At 56.5% G+C, this 23,828-nt stretch overlaps 3 protein-coding genes across 5 annotated transcripts in view; all 3 read right to left on the minus strand.

Moving 5' to 3' along the window:
- SAMD1 (sterile alpha motif domain containing 1) overlaps window positions 1-400 on the minus strand; it is a 3,219-nt gene extending 2,819 nt beyond the window's left edge. Inside the window, exon 1 of the mRNA XM_055083101.1 lies at window positions 81-400. Within this exon, the coding sequence (XP_054939076.1) occupies window positions 81-374 (294 nt within the window). The 5' untranslated portion in view covers window positions 375-400. The remainder of the gene's footprint in view (window positions 1-80) is intronic.
- A 1,261-nt stretch (window positions 401-1,661) lies between these two features.
- On the minus strand, window positions 1,662-19,283 carry PRKACA (protein kinase cAMP-activated catalytic subunit alpha). Of its 2 annotated transcripts, none has more exons than XM_024134368.3 (10): window positions 19,180-19,283; window positions 11,667-11,728; window positions 11,086-11,214; window positions 8,526-8,624; window positions 7,427-7,509; window positions 6,551-6,677; window positions 6,363-6,458; window positions 6,137-6,259; window positions 3,599-3,763; window positions 1,662-3,181 (listed from the first exon to the last, which is right to left on the minus strand). In XM_024134368.3, exons 1-10 carry the CDS (start codon window positions 19,223-19,225, stop codon window positions 3,056-3,058), a joined length of 1,056 nt encoding a protein of 351 aa, XP_023990136.1. In that variant the 5' UTR covers window positions 19,226-19,283; the 3' UTR covers window positions 1,662-3,055. The 2 variants fall into 2 exon arrangements, with proteins under 2 accessions (XP_023990136.1, XP_028341550.1); XM_028485749.2 differs by lacking the exon at window positions 19,180-19,283 and adding an exon at window positions 11,852-11,956 and having other exon boundaries at window positions 1,663-3,181.
- A 1,979-nt stretch (window positions 19,284-21,262) lies between these two features.
- The window catches only part of ASF1B (anti-silencing function 1B histone chaperone), a 9,554-nt gene continuing 6,988 nt past the window's right edge, over window positions 21,263-23,828 (minus strand). For both annotated transcript variants that reach the window (XM_007129419.4, XM_007129421.3), the window contains 2 exons: window positions 22,867-23,043; window positions 21,263-22,487 (listed from right to left, as the gene is read on the minus strand). In XM_007129419.4, the coding sequence (XP_007129481.1) occupies window positions 22,281-22,487; window positions 22,867-23,043 (384 nt within the window). In that variant the 3' untranslated portion in view covers window positions 21,263-22,280. The remainder of the gene's footprint in view (window positions 22,488-22,866; window positions 23,044-23,828) is intronic.

The raw sequence follows: 23,828 nt of genomic DNA on the forward strand, positions 1-23,828 counted from the left end.
GGCGCGGCGGCGGCAGCGGGGGCCCCGCGGGGGGCGCGCGGCGGGGCCGGCGGGGTGGCTCCGCGCCGGGGCGGCTGGACGCGCGCCGCGTTGCGGTACGAGATGCTCCCCTTGTAGCTGACCCGGAGCACGGCGCGCTGCTGGATCAGTTTCTCGAGCTCGGCGCGCGTGCGCTCCGGCTCCGGGCCGTGCCGCCGCCGCACCATCCGGCAGATGCGCTCCAGGTCCGGCCGCGCCTTGCGCGAGCGCAGCGAGTCGATGGTGTCCAGGATCCACTCTTGGTAGTGCGGGGAAGCGGCGGACGACGAGGCAGCGGCTGCCGTGGTGGCGGCCGCCGCCGTCTCCGGCGGGGGTAGGGCCGGGGGCCCCGCCATGCCTCCCGCCCGGCCCGGCTGCACCGTGCGCGCTGCCTCCCTCCCAGCGCGGCGCCCCCCTCCCCGGCTCCCCTCCCTCCGCCGCTGCCCGCCTCCTCCGCCTCCCCCCCCGGGGGGCGCAGCGCCTCGGCGGAGCGGCGGCGGCGCTGCTGTTTCTTTGCAAAAAAAAAAAAAAAAAAAAAAAGAACGAGAGAGAGGGAGCGAGAGAGAGAAAAAACAGTGAGAGAGAAAGAAAAGAGAGAAAAATATATGCACACACTCACTCACTCGCACGCACGCACACACAGACCCGCTTCTGCTGGGCGCGCGCGGGGCCGGGGATGCGAGGAGGGAGGAGGGGAGCGCGGCGCGGCCGGCCCCTCCCCGCCGCCGCCGCCGCCGCCGCTGCCGCCACCGCCGCCGCCGAATCCCGGGCTGCTGACGCCCGCCCGCCTTCCTCCCTCCCACCCCCACGCGCCCGCTTTTAAGGTGGAGCCCGGGCCCCCCGCCCGCCCCCTTTACCCTGCGCTTTCGCTCACTCAGGCTCGCTCCGGCCCCCCCTTACAACTCCCGCGCGCTTTTTAAGGAGGCGCCGCGGAGTTGGCGCCGGGGCGGGGGCGGGGGAAAGCGGCGGGCGGGGGAGGGGGAGGGGAGCGCCTGGGGGAGGGGAGAGGGGGCGGGCGGGGCGGGCGGGCGGTGCTCGGCCGCCCTCCAGCCATTGGGCGCGGGACCCAGACGTCCCCGGCGCCCAGCCCCCCTCTCCACGCCTCCCCGGCGCGCTCCGCTCTCGGGACCGCACTTACCGGGAACTCGCCGCCCGTGGGTCGGGCCACCGCGCTCTGCCGGGGCTGCGGGGATCCTCGGACCACCGACGCCTCCGCGCCCCTTGGGCGCGCTTGGCTCCGCGGGGAGGATGCGGGAAGGGGGACGCGCACCGTCACCCCCACCCCATACCCCCCTACCAGGGCCGCCCCCGCCGCCGCTCGGCCTCCCGGCGCGCCGGCCCCAGCTTCTCCCTAGAGCGCCCGCCCTTTCGGCCTCTGGTTGGACGCAGAGGGGGCGCGCCTCAGAATGTGGGGACCCCTAATCTGGGGTCAGAGGGCAGTTTGGCGCCCCCTTCTCCTGCGGGGCGGGGAGAGTGGCAGAATTCCAGCTAAACCCGGTTTTACAAGGACTGCAGGCCAGGTGCTGATCAGCCTGGACGCTGGGGTCCGAAATTCCCTTTCCAACCCCCTGGGGGTGTGTGGGTGGGTGACCGAAGTCAGGAACACCAGCGACACTTTTTTTTAAACAAAACTTTATTGATAATAGTTTTCAAATATGTTTACAACAGCACACTGTTCAAGAGGAAGTTGCGTCCTTCGCAGCACACAGGTTGAATCGCCCCCGCGCCCACCCGGGGCCCCACCCCAGGCCTGAGAGCTCCTCCTGGGATGGGGAGAAATTATGAGAGGGACAAATATGGGGATGAATGGGGTGACTCCCGACTTTTCTATTGAGAGAAAAAAACCACAGTGGGGGGGGCGGGGAGAACGGGTGATTGACAGCGGACAGCTAAGCAGAGGAGGAGCGCCCAGGATGGGGGTGGGGGTGGGGGCGGAGGCTCCTTGGTGAATAAAACAAGCAGCCCCTCCCCAGCAACCTTGGCCTTGAACTCTGGGCCGTCTGGGGGGGGAAGCTTTGCCTCCTTTTGCGGGAGTGGCCTTCCCAACTGAGAGGAGGCTGGACATTAAAATCTAGTTGAGAATAAAATTAAGAAGTTTGGGGAGAGTGTTGTGTTACTGGGAGGAAAGACCCTGGGCTCGGGGCTCCCCCTCTATCTTTTCAGGGGACAACTCCTCTTTGGCAGGGAGAGGGGCAGCTGCTTTGTCTGGGTCCCGAAGCCCAAGGGTGAAGACAGGGCTATTGGGGCAGAAGGGAGTGGGGGCTTCCTAAAGGGGCTGAGACCCTTCCAGACTTGGCAGGGGACCCCGAGGGGGCAGGGGGGCGGGGGAGATTAGCAGCTTGGGGGAGAGGTTTGAACCCCAGCTCCTTCCTTTACAGTCTGCTTCCCAGCCTTGTTAAAATGGATTTGGGGAGGAGGGGCATGGGAAGGGGTGGGAGAGGAAGGAGGGAGGGAGGCATTGGTGGAACTTAAATAAGATTGTAAATTGTTTTTTAAAAATATTCTATTAAGTAGCCCGCTGAACATGTCACTAAAATCTTTCCTTCCCTGGAAAGATTGCTCTGAAGGGAAGGTTAGCCTTTCATTCATTTGCCCTTAGAGAGTGGTGCCTGTGGTTTTTTTTTTTGGTGGGGGGGCAGGTGGCTGGAGTTAAGTTTGGGCCCCTCTTTCCACACCCTGTCCCTGACACACCAGCCAAGACCTGGTCTGACCTGAAGAAGGGAAGAACTGAGAAACTCGTTTAAAACAGGCAGAAGTGGGCTAGAGTGGGGGGGCTGTGGGGGAGGAGGGAGGCAAAAGCGGTAGGGGGAATGGGGGGGGCAGGAGGGAGAAGGGGGTGAGGGGGAGCAGCTGGTGTTTCCCTCCAAATATCTGGGCTTCCTGCTCCCCCTACCCTGGAGGGTGGGGCGGGGGTGGGTGAAATTAGATGCAAGGGACTCTGGGGCCCTCTGGCTGTTCAACCCTCCCACCCACCACAAAAAAAAAAAAAAAAAAAAAGAAACAAAGAAAGAAAACCCATGGGGGCACAGGCACACCCCTAAAACTCAGAAAACTCCTTGCCACACTTCTCATTGATGGAGACTCGGATCTCTTCCTCCTCATAGTCGTCAAAGTTACTCGTGTCCCCAGGGCCTTTAAACTTTGGTATGAAGGGAGCTTCCACCTGGAGAGGGGTCAAGAACCATTCAGACCTCAGCAGTCAACATAATCATAGTTACAACAATAAATGTGAATGGGCTAACATTCATGAGATCACTTACTCTGACCCAGGCCTGATCTTAGCATTAGGGTGTGGACTCATCTTAACAACCCAAGAATCTTACTATAGCCAACTCACCCATGGGGAAATTACTTTCCAGAGAGGGAAGTCTCCTGTTCAGGGTCACAGAGTGGCCAAATAACCCCCCAATTCTGTTTCTATACCCCCAATGCTCTAAGTTGCCTCATCTAAATTGACCCAGAGCCCACAGCCTATTTTCAAATTCCCCTTCCCTTTTCATCTCTTCATTGGCAATACTCCCTGGCTCTTGCCCACCCCCTTCCAAAGCCCTCAGAGCACAAGGGGAAGGGGGGGGCCTACCTTCCTCTGGTAGATGGCGATCCAGTCAGTCGTGGCAAACCACTTGTGGTTCTTGATGTCATTGACCCCGTTCTTGAGGTTCCCAAAGCGTTTGGTGAGGTCCACCTGCAGGAGGTTCCGCAGCAGATCCTTCAGGTCGGAGCTGAAGTGGGACGGGAACCGCACCTGGAGAGGGGGTAACACAGACAGATTGGGAAACTGATCTGGGGCTTGGGGAGCCCAGAACACTGCCTTCACCATCCAATTGTCTTATTGGGTGGAGGACCCCAAACCAGAGTGTGCATCGGAATTCTGTTAAAACAGCTTGCTGGGCCCACTGGAGTTTCTGATTCAGGATATCTGATTCAGGTGGGGCCTGAAAGTCTATATTTCTAGCCAGTTCCTGGGCCATGCTGATCCTGCTGGAGAGGTAAGAGCTATGAGGTTCCCATTTTATTCTTCTGTCTGCACCATGCGGCTTGTGGGATCTTAGTTCCCCAACCAGGGATTGAACCCAGGCCCTCGGCAGTGGAAGTCCAGAGTCCTAACCACTGGATTGCCAGGGAATTCCCGAGGTTCCCATTTCTGTTTCCTGAGAAGAGGAAACTGAGGCTTGGAAGGATTAAACAGCTTGCCCAAGATCACACAAAGGAGCAGGGCAAGTTGGTTCCATCTGGGGTCTGTTGGACTCCAGAACTTGCATTCTTAGCCACTGCTTCCTAAGGCAGCTCTGCTGGGGTCTGGGGACTTCAGAAATATTCATGCTTCTGAGAGAAATAATTGTTTTGTCTATTTCTCTCTCTCTCTCTCTCTCTCTGCATAGCTAAGGCTCTTCCATTCTTTAAGGCTCAGTTCAACTCTTCCAGAAACTTTCCCCAAATGCTTTGAGTCCACAGCTTTGTATGCAAGCAGTCACTGGATTAGAGCTGCAAGAACCGACTTCCAGCACTGCTCTTCCATGCTGTGTGACCTTGGCCACGGCCCTTAACCTCTCTGGGCCTGTGCCTGCCTCTCTGGCATGGGGCAGATATCCCAGGGTTGCAAGAGGGAGATAATCCCGCTGAGGGTGCGTGGGAACTGTGAAATGCTACAAAGAAGGGAGTCACGCTTTGTCTATCTCTCTCTCTCTCTCTCTCTCTCTGCATAGCTAAGGCTCTTCCATTCTTTAAGGCTCAGTTCAACTCTTCCAGAAACTTTCCCCAAATGCTTTGAGTCCACAGCTTTGTATGCAAGCAGTCACTGGATTAGAGCTGCAAGAACCGACTTCCAGCACTGCTCTTCCATGCTGTGTGACCTTGGCCACGGCCCTTAACCTCTCTGGGCCTGTGCCTGCCTCTCTGGCATGGGGCAGATATCCCAGGGTTGCAAGAGGGAGATAATCCCGCTGAGGGTGCGTGGGAACTGTGAAATGCTACAAAGAAGGGAGTCACGCTCATCTTCTCTCCCCCCTCGAAAACGTCTATGGCTTTTTCTTTTTTTTTTTCCCCCACTCTGGGCCATTTTCTTGGCAATTTTGATTCTGCCTGGTGGCAGACACCTCATCTTTCCCTGTTTTAGGGACCCGACTTTGCAGGTGGTGATTCTCTCAACCTCTCTGAGAGGCAAGTGGCTAGGTTCCCCAGTTCTGAGATGGATAAGACTCAGAGAAGCAAAGACATTGGCCTGAGGTTTCAAAGCCGATGGGTGGCAGAGCTGGGACTTAGAGCCAGGTCAGCCCACCTAGGCTGAGCTGGGAGCCACTCCCACCATTTCCTGGGCCAGATGGAGGGATGGTTGGTCCTCCTGGTGAGGTGGGTGAGCTGCAGTCAGAGGTGGGGTCCCCAACCTCTTTTGAGACGATGCTGCCGTGTGATCTTGAACCAGACATGTCCAATCTCTGCACCTCAGCTTCCTCACTCTCTCAGAGTGCTGGGGTACGACCGAGGGGGTGCATGGGGCTGCGGGTACTGAATGCACTCCGGGGATCTAATGGTTCCGCCACTCCTTACCCACACTCTGCAAGTTAGAAAGTCTGCATTTGGGAAAGGAGGCAGGGCCTTACGTCCAAAGTGACTCCCCGGAGGGGTCTGGGGTAGCGCCTGGGAACTGAACATGCTCGCTTTTTTGCTGTGAAACTTGTGAAAATTCATGCTAAGGGGGCCGACTAGAGACGAGACGAGCCTCCTGGCAGGCAGGGCAGGAGTTTGGGTGAGACCTGGGGTTTTGAAGACCCTTAGGATTTCGGCACTGTGGTCCAGAATCAGACAGCGAGGTTGTGTGAAGTGGTGGCCTCAGTTAGCGTAGTGGGTGTGTCTGGCTTCACCACCTGGCCTGACTTGAGGAACTTCTCGATTGTTCTTTTTCTGTTTTTCTTTGGCCGCCCCACACAGCACTCGGGATCTTAGTTCCCCAGCTAGGGATCGAACCTGTGCCCCCTGCAGTGGAAGCTCAGAGTCCGAACCACTGGACCGCCAGGGAAGTCCCTAGACTGTTCTGACAATGACGATCCGGGCTCCACAGTGAGCAGGACAGGCAGGGAAGGGTCAGTCTTAGGCCTGAGCCCCCATATCCGGGCCTCACCTTCCCAGAGACAATCTTCTCATAGATCTGGATGGGCTGGTCAGCGAAGAAGGGCGGGTAGCCAGCGGCCATCTCATAGATGAGAACCCCCAGGGCCCACCAGTCCACAGCTTTGTTGTAGCCCTGGAGTGAGAGGAGGGGAGCAGGTGAGGGCAGAAGGGTGAGGAGGGGGCCACCGGCAGTGGAGCAGGCCTCAGAGCGGTGGGAGGGGTAGGGAAGCGCCTACTTTACTCAGGATGATCTCGGGGGCCAGGTACTCGGGGGTGCCGCACAAGGTCCAGGTGCGGCCTTTCACACGCTTGGCGAAACCGAAGTCTGTCACCTGTGGGCACAAGAATGGGCGGTTGGCCGGGAGGGTGGGAGGGTTCAGGCTGTGGCCACCTGGGGCCGCCCCTCGCCCAGCCCAGTGGGCACCTGAATGTAGCCCTGCTGGTCGATAAGGAGGTTCTCCGGCTTCAGGTCCCGGTAGATGAGATCGAGCGAGTGCAGGTACTCGAAGGTCAGGACAATCTGGGCTGCGTAGAAGCGGGCATGGGGCTCACTGATGGGGACAAGCAGGGAGAGGATGGGTGAGAGTGGGTGGCCACACCAGCAGGACCTGCCCACCCCCAAATGGTCCAGCAGGTGGGCCGATCGAGCTGCCTCCAGCCCAGCGATCAAAATGCATCAGCAGAGCAGCCTTATTCATATACAGCCCCGAACTGGAAACAGCCCAAATGTCCATCAACAGAGGAATGGAATCACAGATTGTGATAGATTCCTACAATGGGATCCTACCCAACACCACCACCAGGACAAATGATGAATATACCCAACAATGTGGCTGGATCACAAAACGATTATGTGAAGCAAGAGAAGAAAGGGACAAAAGAATATGAACTGTGTGATTCCATTTATATCAAATCCAGACCCAGACCAAACACATTTATGGTGTTTGAAGCCAGAGAGGACGTTTGCCTTTGTTGGGGTGGTGATTTGCCAGGAAAGGCATTACACATGTGAATGCAGCTGTCAAAACTCGTGGAACAGGGTATTGAAAACCTGTGCATTTTATTGTATGTAAAGTGCGTATCTATATAAATAAGATAGCACAAATTTAAAAACGACGTGAAATTGCCCACTTACATGGTGACGCCTAAGTCACCGTGTTTGTTTTGTTTTGTGGTGGCTGAGACATTGTAGATTCCTCAGCTTGGGGTACAAGAACCCACAGGGACCTGGAGAGGCCACTTCCACGGACGACGCCCATGCGCACCCCAGGCCCAGGGTGGCAGGAGGCGTCGGGCTCACCTGAACCTCCCGATCCGCCGCAGGTGTGAGAACATCTCCCCACCAGGCACGTACTCCATGATCATGTATAAATTTGAGTTGTCCTGTGGGAAGCAGCAGCTGATCAGGGCCCCACTCCCCAAGCCCCATCTGAAGGCAGGTGTCAGACATAAAGCGACAACAATTTTGGTTCCCATGTGAAGCACGTTCCAAGTGCCAGGCACTGTGCTCACTGATTACCTGTCTCATTTCATTCTGCCCGTGAGAAAGAAGGGGCGGCCATGATCCTGCTTACGGGGGCCAAAAGTGAGGGCTGGCTAGAGGTACATCAGGGACCTGGCTGGCATGCCTGGGCTGCAGAGAGAACTCTGTGGTGGTTCCTATCTGTGACTGTCTTGAGCAAGGCTCTTGGGGCCACAGTTTTGTCATCTGTCAAATGGGACCAGGATGGGCTACAGATTTTGTGAGTCCCCCCTCAAAATAAAAGTGAGGCCCCTTGTTAAAAAAATGATTATGAATTTCAAGATGGTGGCAGCAGAGCCTTAAACAAAGCGTGGGGTCCTTGTGACTGCTAGGGTCACAGGCCCTGAGGGGCCTTTCCCAACTCTCACAGTCATGGCTTAGGAAGGCACCCAAAACAGCTCATGCAGGGTGCTCATGATGTGGTTGGAACTGTCATGGAAGCCCCACCTGGTGGGGCCTGCCATGATCCCCATTTTACAGATGAAGAAACTAAGGCTCATGGGAGTGAAGTTTCTTGCCAGGTTCACACAGCCAGGAAGTGCAAGGCTGGGATTTGAACCCAGGCTGAGCGGCAGTTTGTGGCTGTGTGTCAGGTTCTTGCTGTAAATGGAACGATGATTTTGAGGGATGTTATCCGGGTTGGGGGACTTGCCCAACGTTATCAAGCTATAAGTTGGCAGGCCCAGTTGAACTTGGGGTCTATCAGAGCCCCAGGCTGACTTGCCCTCCACCCCCTGGGGTCTTCTTCACCGCTCCCCCATCAGTGGGTCTGCCTTTTCGGGCCACCACTGGTTGTGGTTGGCTGAGCCCCAGCTCTGGGAACCCAGAGGCTGCACCACCCGGCAGTGGCCCTGGTCTGCGGCCGCTGGGACCCCACCTTGAAGGAGAACTCGAGTTTGACAAGGAACGGAAAGTTGACCGCTTGCAGGATGCGCTTTTCGTTCAGGGTGTGCTCAATCTGTTTCAGCTTTACCACCTGCAGGGGTGGCAGGGAAAAGGAGAGAGGAGGGGGTGTGAGAGAGCTCTTTTCTTCCCTGCCACCCAAAAGTAGATGTGCCAGGGCCGGGCCGGGTCCTCCATCCAGAATCGTTTGAGTGCCTGGGACCTGTGAAGCCCTGGGCTGGGTGCCTGTCCCCACATGGCATGCAGTTCAGGTCAAGAACACATGAGTCACCAGGCCACAGGGGTCAGAGCTGTGGTGGGGGAAGCTTGGGGCCTGTGGATGCCCAGATAAGGCATCCGGTGAAGCCTGGGGAGTCGGAGAAGGCTTCCCGGAGGAAGGGGCAGCTGAGTTGAAACCAAACAGACGGGTGGGAGTAGCACCCAAGGTGTGGGGGATTTAGAAATACCTTCCCTGCATCTAGAGGACACCCCGCCCCCCATATCCACTTGAACCCAGGGCTAATTCCTCCTCAGCCCTCAGCTGTCCCCAGCAGCCATCTCACACTCTCTGACAGGAGCCCTGAGGGGTATGCAATGGGAACATGCAAGTTTGGAAGCCCAGATGCAGAGAGGGGAAGTGCCGTGCCCAAGTTCACATGCAGCTAGTCAACATCAGTCCAGCTTGTCACACGCAGGCAGCCTGGCCCCTTGGTCAGCTCTAAGCCCCACTGCACTGGGGCTTTTTCTGCTTTGCTCACAGCTACATCGTTTGGGTCTATACCTGCACTGTCCAGTAGATTCCACACTAGCCACGTACGGTTTACTTGAAATGTGGTTCGTTGACTGGGGAGCCAAGTTTAAAATTTGAAGTATATAAAGTGAAAATTTAGGGCTTCCCTGGTGGCGTAGTGGTTAAGAATCCACCTGCCAGCGCAGGGGACACGGATTTGATCTTCCTGGCCTGGGAAGATCCCACATGCCATGGAGCAACTAAGCCCGTGCGCCACAACTACTGAGCCCGCACGCCACAACTACTTAAGCCCTTGCGCCTAGAGCCTGTGCTCCGCAACAAAGAGAAGCCACCGCACTGAGAAGCCCGCACACTGCAACGAAGAGTAGCCCCTGCTCTCTGCAACCAGAGAAAGCCCGCGCTCAGCAACGAAGACCCAAGGCAGCCAAAAAAAAAAAAAAACACCATATATATATATATATATATATATATATAAAATGAAAATTTAAGGACTTCCCTGGCAGCACAGTGGTTAAGAATCCACCTGCCAGCGCAGGGGACACAGATTTGATCTTCCTGGTCTGGGAAGATCCCACATGCCGTGGAGCAACTAAGCCCGTGCACCACAATTACTGAGCCTGCGCTCTAGAGCCTGCGAGCCACACCTACTGAGCCCATGTGCCACAACTACTGAAGCCCTCACGCCTAGAGCCCGTGTACCGCAAAGAAGAGTACCCCCCGCTTGCTGCAACTAGAGAAAGTCCATGCACAGCAGCGAAGACCCAACTCAGCCAAAAGTAAATAAAGAAATAAAAAAAAAAAAGAAAATTTAAAAACTGATACTTGGCACAGTTACCAGACAACTTTCAAGCCTGTTTGGAACAACCTGGGCTACGTGAGTCTGCTTTTTCAATTTCTCTACTTTTTCTTGTCTTTCCAGTGAAAATTAACATCTGAATGGAGGTGTGTTATATGTGTAAAATACACGCCGGATTTCTAAGACTCAGTACGGAAAAAAAGAATGTAAAATGTCTCATTAAGGATATTTCTACACTGGATACATACGTTGAAATGATAATACTGTAGATACACTGGCTTAATTCCAACATATTGTTAAAATGAATTCTGCCTTTTTAAAACTTTTAAAACTAGGATTCTAGGGAATTCCCTGGTGGTTCAGTGGTTAGGACTCCGTGCTCTCACTGCCGAGGGCCCGGGGTTCGATCCCTGGTTGGGGAACTAAGATCCTGCAAGCCACACAGTGCTACCAAATAAATAAAAATAAATAAAATGAGGATTCTAGAAAATTTAAAACCATATGTGGCTTGTGTGATATGTCTCCTGGATGGTGCTGCTCTAGAGCATTGCCTGCCAAAAAGTAGGGTTTCAAAAATATTTACAAAGGGCGGGGGGTGGTGTGATGAATTGGGAGATTGGGATTGACAATATATACACCAATATGTATAAAATGGATAACTAATAAGAACCTTCTGTATACAAAAATAAATAAAATAAAATTCCAAAAAAATATTTACAGAAAGAAGGTCTGTGTAAACATCACTTCCTCCAGGAAGACTTCTGGCTTCCTCGATACAGGCTAGGTGTCTGAGCCCGTGAGGGCTTTACGTCTTAGGGTACTTTTCCTCCTGGGGAAAGCTTTCTGAAGGCAGCATGGTACCCTTCCCGCCCTTGGGTCTGGCACATTATGGAGGCTCAGGAAATAGCTGGTGAGTGGATAGGTGGGCAGACCACTCCAGGTGGTGGGAACAGCCCAGGCAAAGCCCTGGTGGCTGGGACCAGGGCCTTGTGGCAGGGCTGGGCTCACCTTCTGTTTGTCGAGGATCTTCATGGCAAAGTGGCTCCCGGTCTCCTTGTGCTTCACCAGCATCACCCGCCCGAAGGAGCCCGTGCCGAGGGTCTTGATTCGTTCAAACTGATCCAAATGGGCTGTATTCTGTGGGTAGAAGGGTCTGGAGGGTCAGGGACCACCCCTCCACCCCATCTAGCCTGTTAGGCCAAAGTTTGGGGTGTTCCCTCTGCCACCAGCAGAGGGGGCCCTGGGGACCAGGTGGAGCTAGGGGGGTGAGGACAGGGGGTGGAAAAACAAGATGGCGGAGGGTACATTCCTCAAGGCTGGTGGCAGGGGCCAGATCCGGCCCTGGCCTGGGGCCCAGGAGCTGCTGGCAGCTGCCTGGGGGGCAGGGGCCGCCAGTTGGACGGGGTTGGTGGGGTGGGGGAGCCTGGCAGTGAGTGATCAGGTGCCCCCATGGGCACCTAGGGAGCGAATGAGGGCAGGTCTGGAGCCCTCCACGGGGCCATAAAATCCTAGCCATGGCACAGGGATGCCGTTGAGGGGCAGGGGGCTGTCAGCTATCCCTCCCAGGGCTCTGTACCCAGGGGGCTTACCTGAGCAGGATTTTCCCATTTTTTAAGAAAATCTTCTTTGGCTTTGGCTAAGAACTCTTTCACTGAAAGGAAAAGAGGAGAGAGTGAGATGGAGACCCCATCCTGTTGGCGTGGGCCCGGGCTATTCCTGGGGAGATGCCGATTTGTGGAAAGTGGGGTGCAATCGTCTCAATCCAGAGCCTGACCTTCTCCCAGTGCCTTCGGGTGTCCTGGCTGAGTCTGAGGGTAGCCTGGCGGGGGGAGCCCTGATCTGGGCTGGGGTCTGGGGTCTCCTTTACTACAGAGAGGTGGGGTTCAGCCTCAATTCTGTCCAAAATGGGGGACAGGGCAACTCGGGGGTCACTCTCAGGGGGGACAGAGAGCAGCGCCCAGGCCAGCCCACCCCCACTCGCCCCAGTTCTGACTGACATTCCAGGGCCAGGGACGACGCCAGCCGAAGTATTTATAGCCTCGGGATTTGGCTGCTCCTCTGGCCCCTTCTCTGGGGAGGCCGGCCCGGGGTGGAGGCCTCTGGGGCTCGGGTAGCAGGCGCCCTTGGGGGGGTTCAGCTGTTGCCTTGGCCCCCAGCTGGCTCCATTCCCACCTTTGCCAATGGAGGGGCCCTCGTTCCAGAGCTCGTTCAAGGGAAGCCTCGCCTGACGCCTGCCCCCTACAGGCCCTTCAGCACCCCAAGGCGAACGTCACCATCTGGCTAACATTGAAGACTTCCTGGCGGACCCTGGGCTTGCTGCTTTGCGTCCACTATCTCATTTGGTTCACTTGTCAACTTGCCTTTTATCCATTCTGTTTACCACCCTAGGAAACTGAGGCCTGAAAACAGGCATTCCCGCCCATGTGGAGAGGCAGCCCGGCAAAACAGTTAAGGGCCAGGACTCTGGGATAAGATCAAGTTCAGATCCCAGCCTGGTCCCTGATGAGCTGTGTGACCTTAGGCAACTGATCGCACCTCTGGGCCTTGGTTTTCCTCATCTGTAAAATGGGGATAATAATAGTAACGACCTGTGGGGTGGTTGTGAGGACTGAATGAGTTAATCTTGGCAAAGGGGGTTTGGATGGTGGCCGGTACAGGGGTTAGTGCCATATAAATGTCAGCTATTAATTTTAAGTAGTCTCTAAAATGGAGGTATAAAATACAGGAGGAGCACTGAGTGCTCAGATCTTAAATGCTCAACCTGATGGATTCTTACGGTATGGACGTGTCCTTGTACCCGCCCCCTGGGGTCAGGCGCGCTGTTGTTCACGGACCCTCCCTGTGTGCCAGCTCTCTGCTGAGTGCTTTCCATGCTTAATTCCTACACTGATGGCTCAGAGCTGCTATTACTCTCATTGTACAGAGGAGAAGACTGGTCTCAGATCACTTCCCGGACCCCACTGCCCACGAGGTGAACTGCTTTGCTTCTGACTGGTTGCAGGGCACCAGGATGGCCCACGGACAGAGCTGTCCTCAACGCTGATGTTCCTGGGACGGTTGCCACCCTGAGGGGTCCTGCACACTGGTACTTTGGCCTTGCCTGTCATCTGCCTATCTCACCCATATGCAGTGCCAGGAATCCCCACAGCCTTGTGGGTAGCCACCCCCCGCCCCCCATCACCTGCGCAAGGCTCTCCCTCAGCATTTGCAGAGAAGAGCCTTCCGTGGAGCTGCAAGCGTGGCAGATGGAGGAGAGGCTGTGGGCTAGGAAAGCCCTACAAAGAATGACCAGGCAGAGAGGGGGTGGTCAAGGAATGGCCAAGAGTCCTAGGCTGGTGCCTGGCTGAGCCACCCACTGTCTGAGACCTCCCTGAGCCTGGGGGCTGCACCACATCCAATGCTTTCACTGGCAGAGTCCTTTTTTGACACACAACACCTTCCTTGGAAACCTCCAAACGTACACGCTGAATTCTGGATGAAGGTGGGGGTGAAGGCACCCTCTTGGGATTCTACTGTCACCCACCCAAAAAGGCAGAGAGGAGTGAGTTTAAGAGGAATCCTGCTTCCTCTTTGCTCTCAGCAATCCCTGAGAGCTTCCATGTCCTGTTTTTCCCAACTTGGTGGGTCTGTGCCTCTGTCTGTCTGCTGGTACCCCACTAAGAGGCTCCACACGGTGCCTTGATTCTGACACAGCCCTGTTCTGGCCTTTCAAAGTGCCGAAGGGCCCAGGCTGTGTGCTCTCTGGTGCCATCAGCTTGCCAGATTTGGGGATGGGGCACAGGGGGTGGCAGTACCAGGAAGAGTGGGCGGATAAAGAGGGATAATGATGGGGGGAACTCCAGCCAGGAGCCCCCATACTCACCTCTGCTTCCTGCCTCTTCCAGCAGAGGGTAAAGTGGGGGGTAGAGTGGGATGGGGTGATCTGGAGCCCATCTACCCGTGGCCAGCGAGGCTCAGGGTGCTGGCTGCGGCTTAGGTGCCCAGAGGGTGCAGCGCAGGTAGCCCAGGAAACGGACAGTCACATGGCCCCAGAGAAGCAGCTGCAGCCACAGCTGGAAGGTGGTCTCTGAGTCCCCATCCCAGCCTCTACCTGACCCCAGATCAATCCCAGGCGTCCCTAAGCTCTCCCTGGAACCTTCCCTTTGCAGGGAAACCAGGAATACCCAGAGCCTCTGAGCTGGCTTCCTCGGGAGGGCCTCGGGGAGGGGGGGGGACAGGGGAGGAGGAGCTGGTTGCCAGGGAAGCATTTAAAGGTACCTGCTCCCGCTGGCCAAGGTTTGTAAAGGCCCTCCTTGGCAGGAGGTGGTGGGAAGATTCTCCTGAGGGTGTCCCTCCTCAGGCTGCCCTGCCTGCCCTGGGGCGGGGTGCTAAAGCTAACTTCCCGTTCCGGGGACTACACTGCTCCCGGGCTGCCAGGCCCTGCCTGTCTCAGTGGGTACTGGACTACCCTGAGGATGACACCCAATGTGCCCAGGGCAGTGCCCATTGGGCAGAGGGGAAGGAGTTAAGGCTCAGGCCCAGGCAGCAGCTGGGGCCTCGCTGGGGGCCAAAGAGGCCCCAGAGCTCCACTAATTAGCCGAAAGAGCAGCTGGAGAGAAAGGCGGGAGTGGGGGGGGGGGCAGTGAGAGCTACCCTATCTCCTCCCCCAAGTGCTCTTTGAACCTGGAGCCCCCAAATTCTGCTACTTTGAGAAAGAAATGGGTACATCTGACTTTGTCTTGTTTCTATGCAGGGGCGGAGAGGGGAATGGCATCCTGGGATGTCCTTGGCCTCTAGCAAACCTTGCCCTGTGCTTGGCTCTGCTCTCAGCCATGAAAGTCCAAACCGGAAACAAAATGCTAAACCCCGGGGTGGGGGAGGGGGAGGCAGCCTTGACCATCTTCCTCCTTCTTTCCAGATCCCCAAAGAAGTGGAGGGTCAGTGGCAGCTTCTCCAGAGAGTGCCTGGCACCCATGGCCCCTGCTGACAACAGGAAGTGGCAGAGAAGGGAAACCCAGCTGGCTGCTTGTCTTTAGAGCCTGTCAGCCGGCCCATGTCTCCCACAGGAGGGGTGCCAGCCTCCACCGTGGTCCGGATTCAATTGGAGCTCACAGAGACAGCATCCCTCAAAAAGCCAGGGCCCCATCAGGAGGCAGGAGCCCAGCCTGAGACAGCCCCAGACAACAATCTCAGGACCTGCTGCTCCCCAAAACCTGGCTGTCCTGGAAATTCTGGGGCAGGAATGCCAAGCCCTGGACTGGACCATCCCCCAGCCTGAGCTGGACCCCAACACTGGACTGGACCAACCTGCAGTCTGATGGACCCTCATTCTATACTGGGCCACTGTCCATTATGATGTGGACTCCATCACTGAGCTGGACCAACCCCCAGTCTGAGCTGAACCTCAGCACTGAGCTGGACTACCCCATTGCCTGGCTCTGAGCTGGACCCCCGCTCTGGGTGGACCATTCCCCCCTTGTCTGAACTGAACCACCCATCTTGCCTGCTCTTCCCCAGGCCCCCCAGCTCAGGGTTGTTAGTAAGGGAGGGTTTCTAGGGCCAGCCAGGGGTCCACAGACTTTTCCTCTTCACCTGTTCCCTAAACTCTACTGCAATCCTTCCCTGACTTGAGTGTCAGAGAGTGCCTGGTAAGTTGCTATAGCAACAGGGCTCAGCTTCACCATAGCTGGGGTTGGAAGCCATCACTCAGTCTTCCTCTCAGGGCACCAGGACTATGGTGGCTGGGAAGGCTCATGAGACCTGCTGCACCAGCTTGGCCGCCCATCCCCAGAGCCCTGCCTATAGGGGGAACCAGGGAGTTGTGTGTGTGGTGGGGGGAGTGTCAGGAAAAGAAACCCAACCTGGGGCCAGTGGGTGCAGGGAAGGGGCAGAGAGGACCCCAAGCTTCTGTAAGCCTGGTTGGGCTAAAGGAAAAGCTGCCTTGGCAGGACCCTCTTGGGCACCCGTACAACTGCCAACGCACAGACGTTGTTTGGCCCTCTCAGACTTCTGTAGTACGTTAGAGGGCCACAATTCTTCCCATTTAGGGACCTCTTGGGAGCAGTTCTCATTCTCGGAGCCTGGATCTGCTTGTCCCTGGGACCTGGGGGTGGGGGTGGTATCTGGAGGGCTCCTTCTCACCAGACCTGTCCCTTCTCCCATGGACCAGCTCTCAGGGGTGCCTTTGGCCAGGGCAGCCAAGGCCTGAGCCCCACTTGGCCGCCTGTCCCCAGGGCCTCTTGAGGCCACTGCCCTCTCTCAATTCCTCCAGCTTGCTCAGGGCCCAGGGCTTGGTCTTGTTTTTCTCTGCCCTCTTAGCATCTTACCCAGGCCCCTGCCAATGACTCTGGCAACTCTGGGTACAGATTTCCCCCACCCCACCCCAGGGCTCATTCTGGATCCCTACCCTCTTGGGAGGAGGCCAATGCTGTCCTGCCCCGGCATGGAGCCGGTAGTATAGGGGGCTGCAGGATGCTGAACTGGTGCCTACTAAGGTTTGGTCATCTTCCTTACTCCAGTAGGGCTGGCATCTGGCAGATGAAATTCAGGTGCCCCCTGGAGGCTGGCCTGGCTACTACTACCCCACCCCCACCCGACCCTAGTTACGAGAAGGCAAATTTTGTCGTAACTCCATCCTCTCAGAATCGGAGATTTGAAGAGAAGAGGGGCTTCCTTCCTCGTCCTATTTCCTTCTCTGAGAGCCCCTGTAAGCCTCTGGAAGGAAGTACAGCTTAGGGCATTTCCCAAAGTGTGACATAGGTCCCACTGGCAGGGCATGAAATGATTTTAGGGATGTTTCACTTTTCGAGTTACATTGTATTTTAATGCATATCAGAGAGAATATAACTGGCACAGCAATCCCATGATTTCATTTATAATATTGCTTAGGACGGATCAAAATTTACATCTGAACAAAAGTGAGTCAAAATTTTTATTTAAGTTAACAAAATAGAAGTGAATATAGTAAAAATCAGGGAGGCGGTTTGAGAATGTTTGAGTTGGGAAACCCTGGGGTCCAGGAAGTTGTCTGGTAGGGGGATCTGGATGTGAATCCTGCCTCTGTGGCATCATCTATGTCAAACTCAGAGAGCTCGTTTGGAAAATTCAGATAACAGCCCGTTAATGAAAAATCACTCGAGCAGATAGATCTGTGGAGACCATTTAGCCTGGCACATCCTAGATGCCCAATAAACAGTGGCTCTATCTCATCTTGATAGTCCATTCTTGGGTGTCCGGCCTGTGCTCTGAATTAGCGGTTCCTTCCGAAGCCTCTGATCTTTTTCTTAGGGCTCCTTTTCCTTGTGTGGCTTTCCACCCCCACTCCCCACTGCATATGTTTGATACGCCTTGAAAGTTTTCCAGGACTATGTCATCTCCCCAACTTTCAACTGAGCCACTGAAATGTACAGCTGCCTGCCTCCACCTTCCACCTCTCAGCCGGTCTCACCTGCTGGGGGCCTGGCCCCTCCCCCTCTGCCTAGTCCCCTCCAAGCTCATGCCCAGACCTTTTTTGGTCACTACCCACCTGCTCCTCTGTCATCAAGCGCTCAGCTACAGGCACTTGCCTTCCCGTCCCCCACCCATCGGTGACATGTCAGGCCTCTCCATGGTTGCTCAGTGACTCTGTGAGTTCTGCCATTTGAGTCTGGGTGGGAATAAAGTTCCCTGGCTTTCATGCCTGGGTCTTTCTGGGAGGGAGCATTCAGGGAACTCGGACATTGGGGTTTGAGACCAGTAACTGGGAAGAGCATATTTGGATGTGGCCATTCCTTTTCAACTCTATTTCTGGGTAACTGGAAGGGGATCCTAGCTGAGGTCCAGCTTTAGGCCTGGAGTGATGACAATTTAAGAGCTGGAGGACTTGAGGAAGGGGCTGGAGACCATTTCTGAAGGCATTTCCAGATAAAGAATCTCTTTCCCCGGCTCGCTGGAAAAGGCCAATACATTTGGGAGCTGAGGGGGAAATAGTCCCCTCTCTGGCTGAACGCTGGGAATGATCAGAATCTATTTGTCTCCTGGCAAAGCAAGTCATTAGATGTCAACCACTTCTCTTCCCAACTGCCATCCCTTGAGTCCTCCTTTTCACCATCCCAGCTCAAGCTGAATGAGCCTTGCTAAACCCAGACCCTCTTCATCCCCTAGTTTTCATCCCAAGCCAGGAGCCGGTGAAGAAGCCTGGGGGACTGGGTGAATGACAGAGCCTCAGTTGTGAAACAACCATTTATTGAAGGGCCCTCCAAGGAGCCTAGAGCTCACGGAACAGCAGGAGATGGGAAGGGGCTCTCTGCTGACACACACACACACCCCCGCCCCAACCCCGGAAAGAGGATGCAATGAATTCCAGCAAGATAGGCTCAAACTTGGCTTTTGAAGCACAGAAGTAGTTCTCTAGGTTCATAAACAGTCTGCTACCCCAGCCAGGGACAGACGCTTGCTTGCAGGAGGAAGCACAAGCAGAGAAGCAGAGTGACAGAGTGAGAGAGGGGCAGAGGGGCCCAGAAAGATCCTGTCCCCCATGCCAAGTGACACAGAAGAGAAAAACAATGCTGGAGGTGGCTCTGGGAAGTGCTCAAAGGGGACAGAGTGGGTCTAGAGGGGGGCTGTGATAAGGTGAAGAGGGGAAGGGCAGGAGAAAGATGGCGGGGGCTGGAGGGGGGAGGGGTGTGGTCACCAAGTGGCCAAGCTCCCTGCGGGGTGGAGGCATACCCCATAGCACTCCCAGACTGGCAGAGGCCTGGGTCGGGGTTTGGCAGTGGATCACATCTGTGTAAGAGGTGAGTGAGGAAGTGGAGGGATTGGAATCTGGGGAGAGGGACCAGGAAAGGAGACAGTGGGGTGGTGACAGGGCCCCATGTGGGGCCCCAGCGGTCATACGTGCCATGGTTGGCAGTGACAGCTGGGGGGGAGCACAGTCTTTGCAGTGGGGGGCGGTCTTTGGCAAGGGGGCTCCTACAGGGCCATCTGCGGGCCTTGGGCCCCAACCTTGGACAGGCAGGGGAAGGGGCGCTGGGGGGTAAGCAGAGAGAAACGGGGGGGCGCGTGGGGGGAGGGGCCAGGCAGTGATGGATAGGGAGGGGGCGGGCAGCGCGGGGCCGGGATCGGGGTCACGGCCCGGGCACTCACCGCTCTCCTGCTCGCTGCCCTTCTTGGCCGCGGCGGCGTTGCCCATCGCGGCGGCGGCGGCCGGGGCCGGTCCCGGAGCTGCGGCGCGGCGGGTGCTGGAGGCGGCCCGCGGCCCCGGAGCGCGCTGGGCGGCGGCGGCGGCGGCCCCTCGGGCTGGCTGCGCTGGCTGCGGCGCCGCGACCCCCGCCCAGCCCCTGCTTCCCGCGTCTCTCCGCGCCCGCCCGCCGGGGAACCTCAGCCCAAGTCCGCTGCTGCTGTCCGTGACGCCCCCGCAGCCCGCAGCTCATTGGCCTAGGCCGCCCTGACTGACGGTGCTGCGCCGCCGCCCATTGGTCCTCCGTGACCCTCCCGTGCTGCCATAGGCTCTGGGCCCCATGACTCGCCCCTAGGACGCCTGGCCACTCGCGCGCTTGCGAGGCCCCAGCTGGGCGGGCCTAGGCGTCTGATTGGCCGAGGCTCGCGACAGGGCCTGGGGTCCGCCCAGCGAGGCCACCAATTGGCGGAGGCGCGCTGTCCGGCAAGCCCCCGGCAGAACGTTCAGTGTCAATCCGGGGGTGAGGGGGCGGGGCGGAGGTGCAGTCTGCTGCCCGGGCCCGCCCGGCGGGGCGGCGGAGGCTGGCGGGCGGCGGCGCCGCGCTCCGAGGCCCAGAAGGCGGTCCAGGCGGGCGCTCGCCCGGGCCAGTGCGCGCCGCAGTCCCCCGCCCCCGCTCAGTGCTGCAGCGGCTGCCGGCCAGCCAAGGTTGGCGCCGCGGCCCCCCCACCCCAACTCCGGCGCAGCCGCTGTCCACCTGCCAGCGGGGGAGGGGCGCGGCAAGCGCCGCGGGTCATAGGTCTCCGGGCGGCCAGCCGTCGTCATTCATAAGGCCTGGCGCAGGACAGCCGCAGCAGGCCCAGGGTCCATGCCGGGGTCCTCCTGGGTCTCCCTCAGCTACAGCCCGAGCTTCAGGAGGATGCTGAGCTCCGGGAGGGGGGCGCTCCGTAGCCATCCCTTTGCTGGGTGCCCACGCTGGGCTCATGCCAGTAGTAAGAGCTGGCACTTGTTAAATACATTACTTCGTACCACACTCCTGTCACGTAGGTACTAGTCTCATCACTCCCATTTTACAGATGAGGAATCTGGGGCACAGCCAGACTGAGGATTCCCTCTGTCTGGGCAATGCAAAAGGAACCTCTTCTCCTGGAGCAGAGGAGTGCAAGATGCCCCTTTTTTCAGGGTGCCCTTTAAATACAGCCTGAGGACGGTCAGTTTCCCACTGCCACATGTCTGACATTCAGGGCCAGATCAACCTACGCTGGGGTGGAGGTGGGGGGCTGTTTTGTGCACTATAGGGTGTTTAGCAGTATCTCCAGTCCCTCTACCAACGGCACGCCAGTAGAACTTCCCTCTCTTCCGGCAGTTGTGACAACTAAAACCATCTCTAGACACTGTTAAATGTGCCCTGGGGGGCAAAACTGCCCCCAGTTGAGAACCACTGAAGTAGAGGAAGGCCCAAACAGGAAGTGACACAATGGGCAGGAGACTGGATGAGCCAGCTCCCCTTGGCTTGGGGAGGCTAGCTCGTCTCAGGTCTACAAGCCAATTCACTGCTCTGCCTCTGGACTTGTATACAACCTGCACCCCACCCAGCAGCTGTCTGGACCCATGTTCCTAAGTCCACCATAGTCTCAGGGAGGGAAGAGTCTATGTTTTTCTGTGAATTGTGGGGAAATGGCTCATCAGCCAGACCACTCCACCTAGGGCTGTGGAGTTACGAAGTAAGGCTAAGTAAAATTTACTAAACGTGTTGCTGTGTGTATCCTTGGAGCACAATGTTAACTAATTTCTGTGGGTCAAGGTCAAAGTCTGAAAAATCACTGGTTATGCTCTATCTACAGAACAGCTGGGTTGCTTAAGTTTTGACAAAGAAAAACCCCTCCCTGGACCTCAGTCTGGAATACAATTATAACAAGCAAGACTAGAGTAAGAAGCTGAGCAAGGGGACAAGGAGCAGTCAACCTACTGGCTGGGGAAGGAGGCTGCCCAGTCGTTTGAAGAGGTGGACAAAACTGCCTCAGTCTACCCAAGACAAAAGCAGAAACAGTCTAGATGAAGTGCTTTTTATTTTTAGACCAACCAAACATATTTATTATAAAAATCCTTTAACAGACAAGCTGCAATCACAACAGCATCCATGTAGCAGCGAGGGGATGCGGGCAAGGGTGGGGAGCGTGGCGGAGGGGGGAAGGTTTTCAGGGTCCCTACTGCTTCTCTCGTCTGCACTGTGGCCTCTGAGAGCATGAGGTCTTAGCAGAGGGCAGGTCAAGGCAGCCAGAAGCAGAGGGGCCCTGATACCGACATTGAGACAGAGCACAAAAGGCCCCTCCAACATACCATCTTCTCACAAGGGCAGCCTCCTGGGAAAGCCAGATCCAGTTGGGAGGTAGCAGGAAGGTGGCTGTGACTGAGAGGAGCATCAACCATCTTTTCTCAGCATCCTGCTGATCACCCTTTTGGAAACAGAGTTTTCCAGAGGGCTACTGGATTGAAAAGAGCTAAAAATCATCCTAGGAGAAGGACAGAAATTGTGTCCAAGTCCACCTTCTACCAAGACTCCTGGCCTGTGACTCCAGAAAGCCGGGTGGATCTGCTCAGATGTTTGGGAAGGAAAATGAATGACAGAGCCTTTGGCCCAACAGGGCTGAAGCCTTGCCAGGCATAGACCAAGAAATCCTCAAGGCAGGCCAGGGAGGTCTGTGGGAAGAGGTTTGGGTCAACGGTACTGTTGGAGTGCGGTGGCACAATGGCCTGCAGGTGGAGTTTATAATGTTTGTGGAAGCGAGAAAGGACACAAGAGAGAAAGAATTAAGAACTGAAGTACCTGCTTCTTTCAGGCCTGGGCAGTAGAGGTGAGATGATCCTCTGGGCCGGGGCTGGGAGAGAGAGACCTGAAGCCCCTTCCTTCCTGGTGCCGAGTTTGACTGGCCTGGATATAGTTGATGGCCCCAAAGTCCTCCACGTGGCCTCCCTGAGACTCTCTGGTAGGCCCGGCTGCCCTCTCCAGATGTGCCAGGAGACTGGCCGCAGTCCCAGCTGGGCCCAGGTAGGGCCTAGAGTCCCACAGTTAGATGCAGTCCATGGAGTTCTCAGGGAGGAGCCCAGGGATGCAGCCAGGGAGACCTAAGCCCTTGATGGGAGTGCAGCTGAGGGGGAAGCCGCAGCCCAGGGCTGGGTCGTGGTTCTCTATGGCCTCCAGCCTGTCTGTGTTGTTGTCCCAGTTGATGTGGAAGCGGGTCACCCGGGGGTTTGAGGCCAAGATGTTCCGCTGGAGCTGGGGCAGGAAAAGGAACGTCAACCTTCATTAGCATGCCCTCGCATCACTCCCACAGAGCAGGGCACTCTCAGATCCTGCCCCAAGCCCAGGAAGAGCAGACCTTGTTTATTCCATCACCACCAACAATATGTGTCGAACTCCAGGGAATGCCTATGCACCGTGATTTAGGGCCGGGGCCTATCTAATCTTGATTCTGTGAGGCAAAATTCTGAGAAACAAAGACCTTTCTCTTCTGTTCTAGCCCGGCGCTGCAAGAGCTGAGCACTACTTGAAAACCTTAAGAAGTGACCTTGGCTTCCAATTCCAACGACTCAACTACCCCCAGGTGCAAAGGAGCCAGCCTGTCTGAAGCAGAAAGTGTGGAGAAAGGACCCACCTGAGAGAAGTCTGGCTTTAGGGGCGGGTTCTCCCGCAGCTCAGGGTTAGGGTACTCATTGTTGACGTAGTAGCCCACTCGGATGAACTCCTGTCCATGGTAGGTGCAGGTGATGAGGACCACAGTCACACCCACGGCGTCAGTCTCAGGGATGAGGGATGGGTCGGGGGCATCGGCCTAGGGGAAACACAGGCTGGGCCTTAGCACTGATTGCCAGTCACACCTTGACCGGTAATACGATTCTCAAGCAGTGTATATTTACTGAGTCAAAAGTATGGGTCTCTGCCCTCAGGGGTTTTCAATCTAGTGGGGAAGACAGAATCAATCACACAAATGCCTGTAAAGTGCCGAATGTGACAGGTGCCATCGAGGAGAAGGATATGGTGTTGAGGAGGAGTGTAGTAAGCAAGGCGGAGAGCGGTATAAAATGAGGCTGAACAGGTGAGCAGGTAGGTACCCGTCAGTTAAGGGCTTGGGAAAGATCGAGAATGTTTAGCAGGAGATAAGTGTGGCATCACTCCTGCCGTCTGAAAAGACGACCCTGGAGGCCAGTGGAGCTGTGATAGGAAGAGGGCTAAGCGGGAGCGGGGAGACTAGGCAGGAGGCTACAGAGGTCATCCTGGAGAGAGGACAGTGGCTTAGATGAGGCAGTAGAGAAGGAGAGAGAGTGGACAGATGTGGGGTGTGTTGTTAAGGACAGGATCAGCCATATGATTGGTGCAAAATGAGACCAACACAAATGAAAACACGAAGGACTTCCCTGGTGGTTAAGAATCCGCCTGCCAATGCCGGGGACACGGGTTTGAGCCCTGGTCCGGGAAGACCCCACGTGCTGCGAAGCAACTAAGCCCGTGCGCCACAACTGCTGAGCCTGTGCTCCGCAACAAGAGAAGCCACCGCAATGAGAAGCCCGTGCACCACAACAAAGAGTAGCCCCTGCTCACCACAACTAGAGAAAGCCT

This window comes from Physeter macrocephalus, unplaced genomic scaffold, assembly GCF_002837175.3.
Source record: "Physeter macrocephalus isolate SW-GA unplaced genomic scaffold, ASM283717v5 random_572, whole genome shotgun sequence".
Lineage (NCBI taxonomy): Eukaryota > Metazoa > Chordata > Mammalia > Artiodactyla > Physeteridae > Physeter > Physeter macrocephalus.

What these genes read in the sequence shown, in the direction of transcription:
- PRKACA (XM_024134368.3), bottom strand. Translation starts at nt 19,225, where the DNA reads ATGGGCAACGCCGCCGCGGCCAAGAAGGGCAGCGAGCAGGAGAGCG. An exon ending in AATGGGAAAATCCTGCTCAG is followed by an intron (nt 11,215 to 11,666) that starts GTAAGCCCCCTG and finishes TTCTACCCACAG; the next exon opens with AATACAGCCCATTTGGATCA. An exon ending in AACTCGAGTTCTCCTTCAAG is followed by an intron (nt 7,510 to 8,525) that starts GTGGGGTCCCAG and finishes TGCTTCCCACAG; the next exon opens with GACAACTCAAATTTATACAT.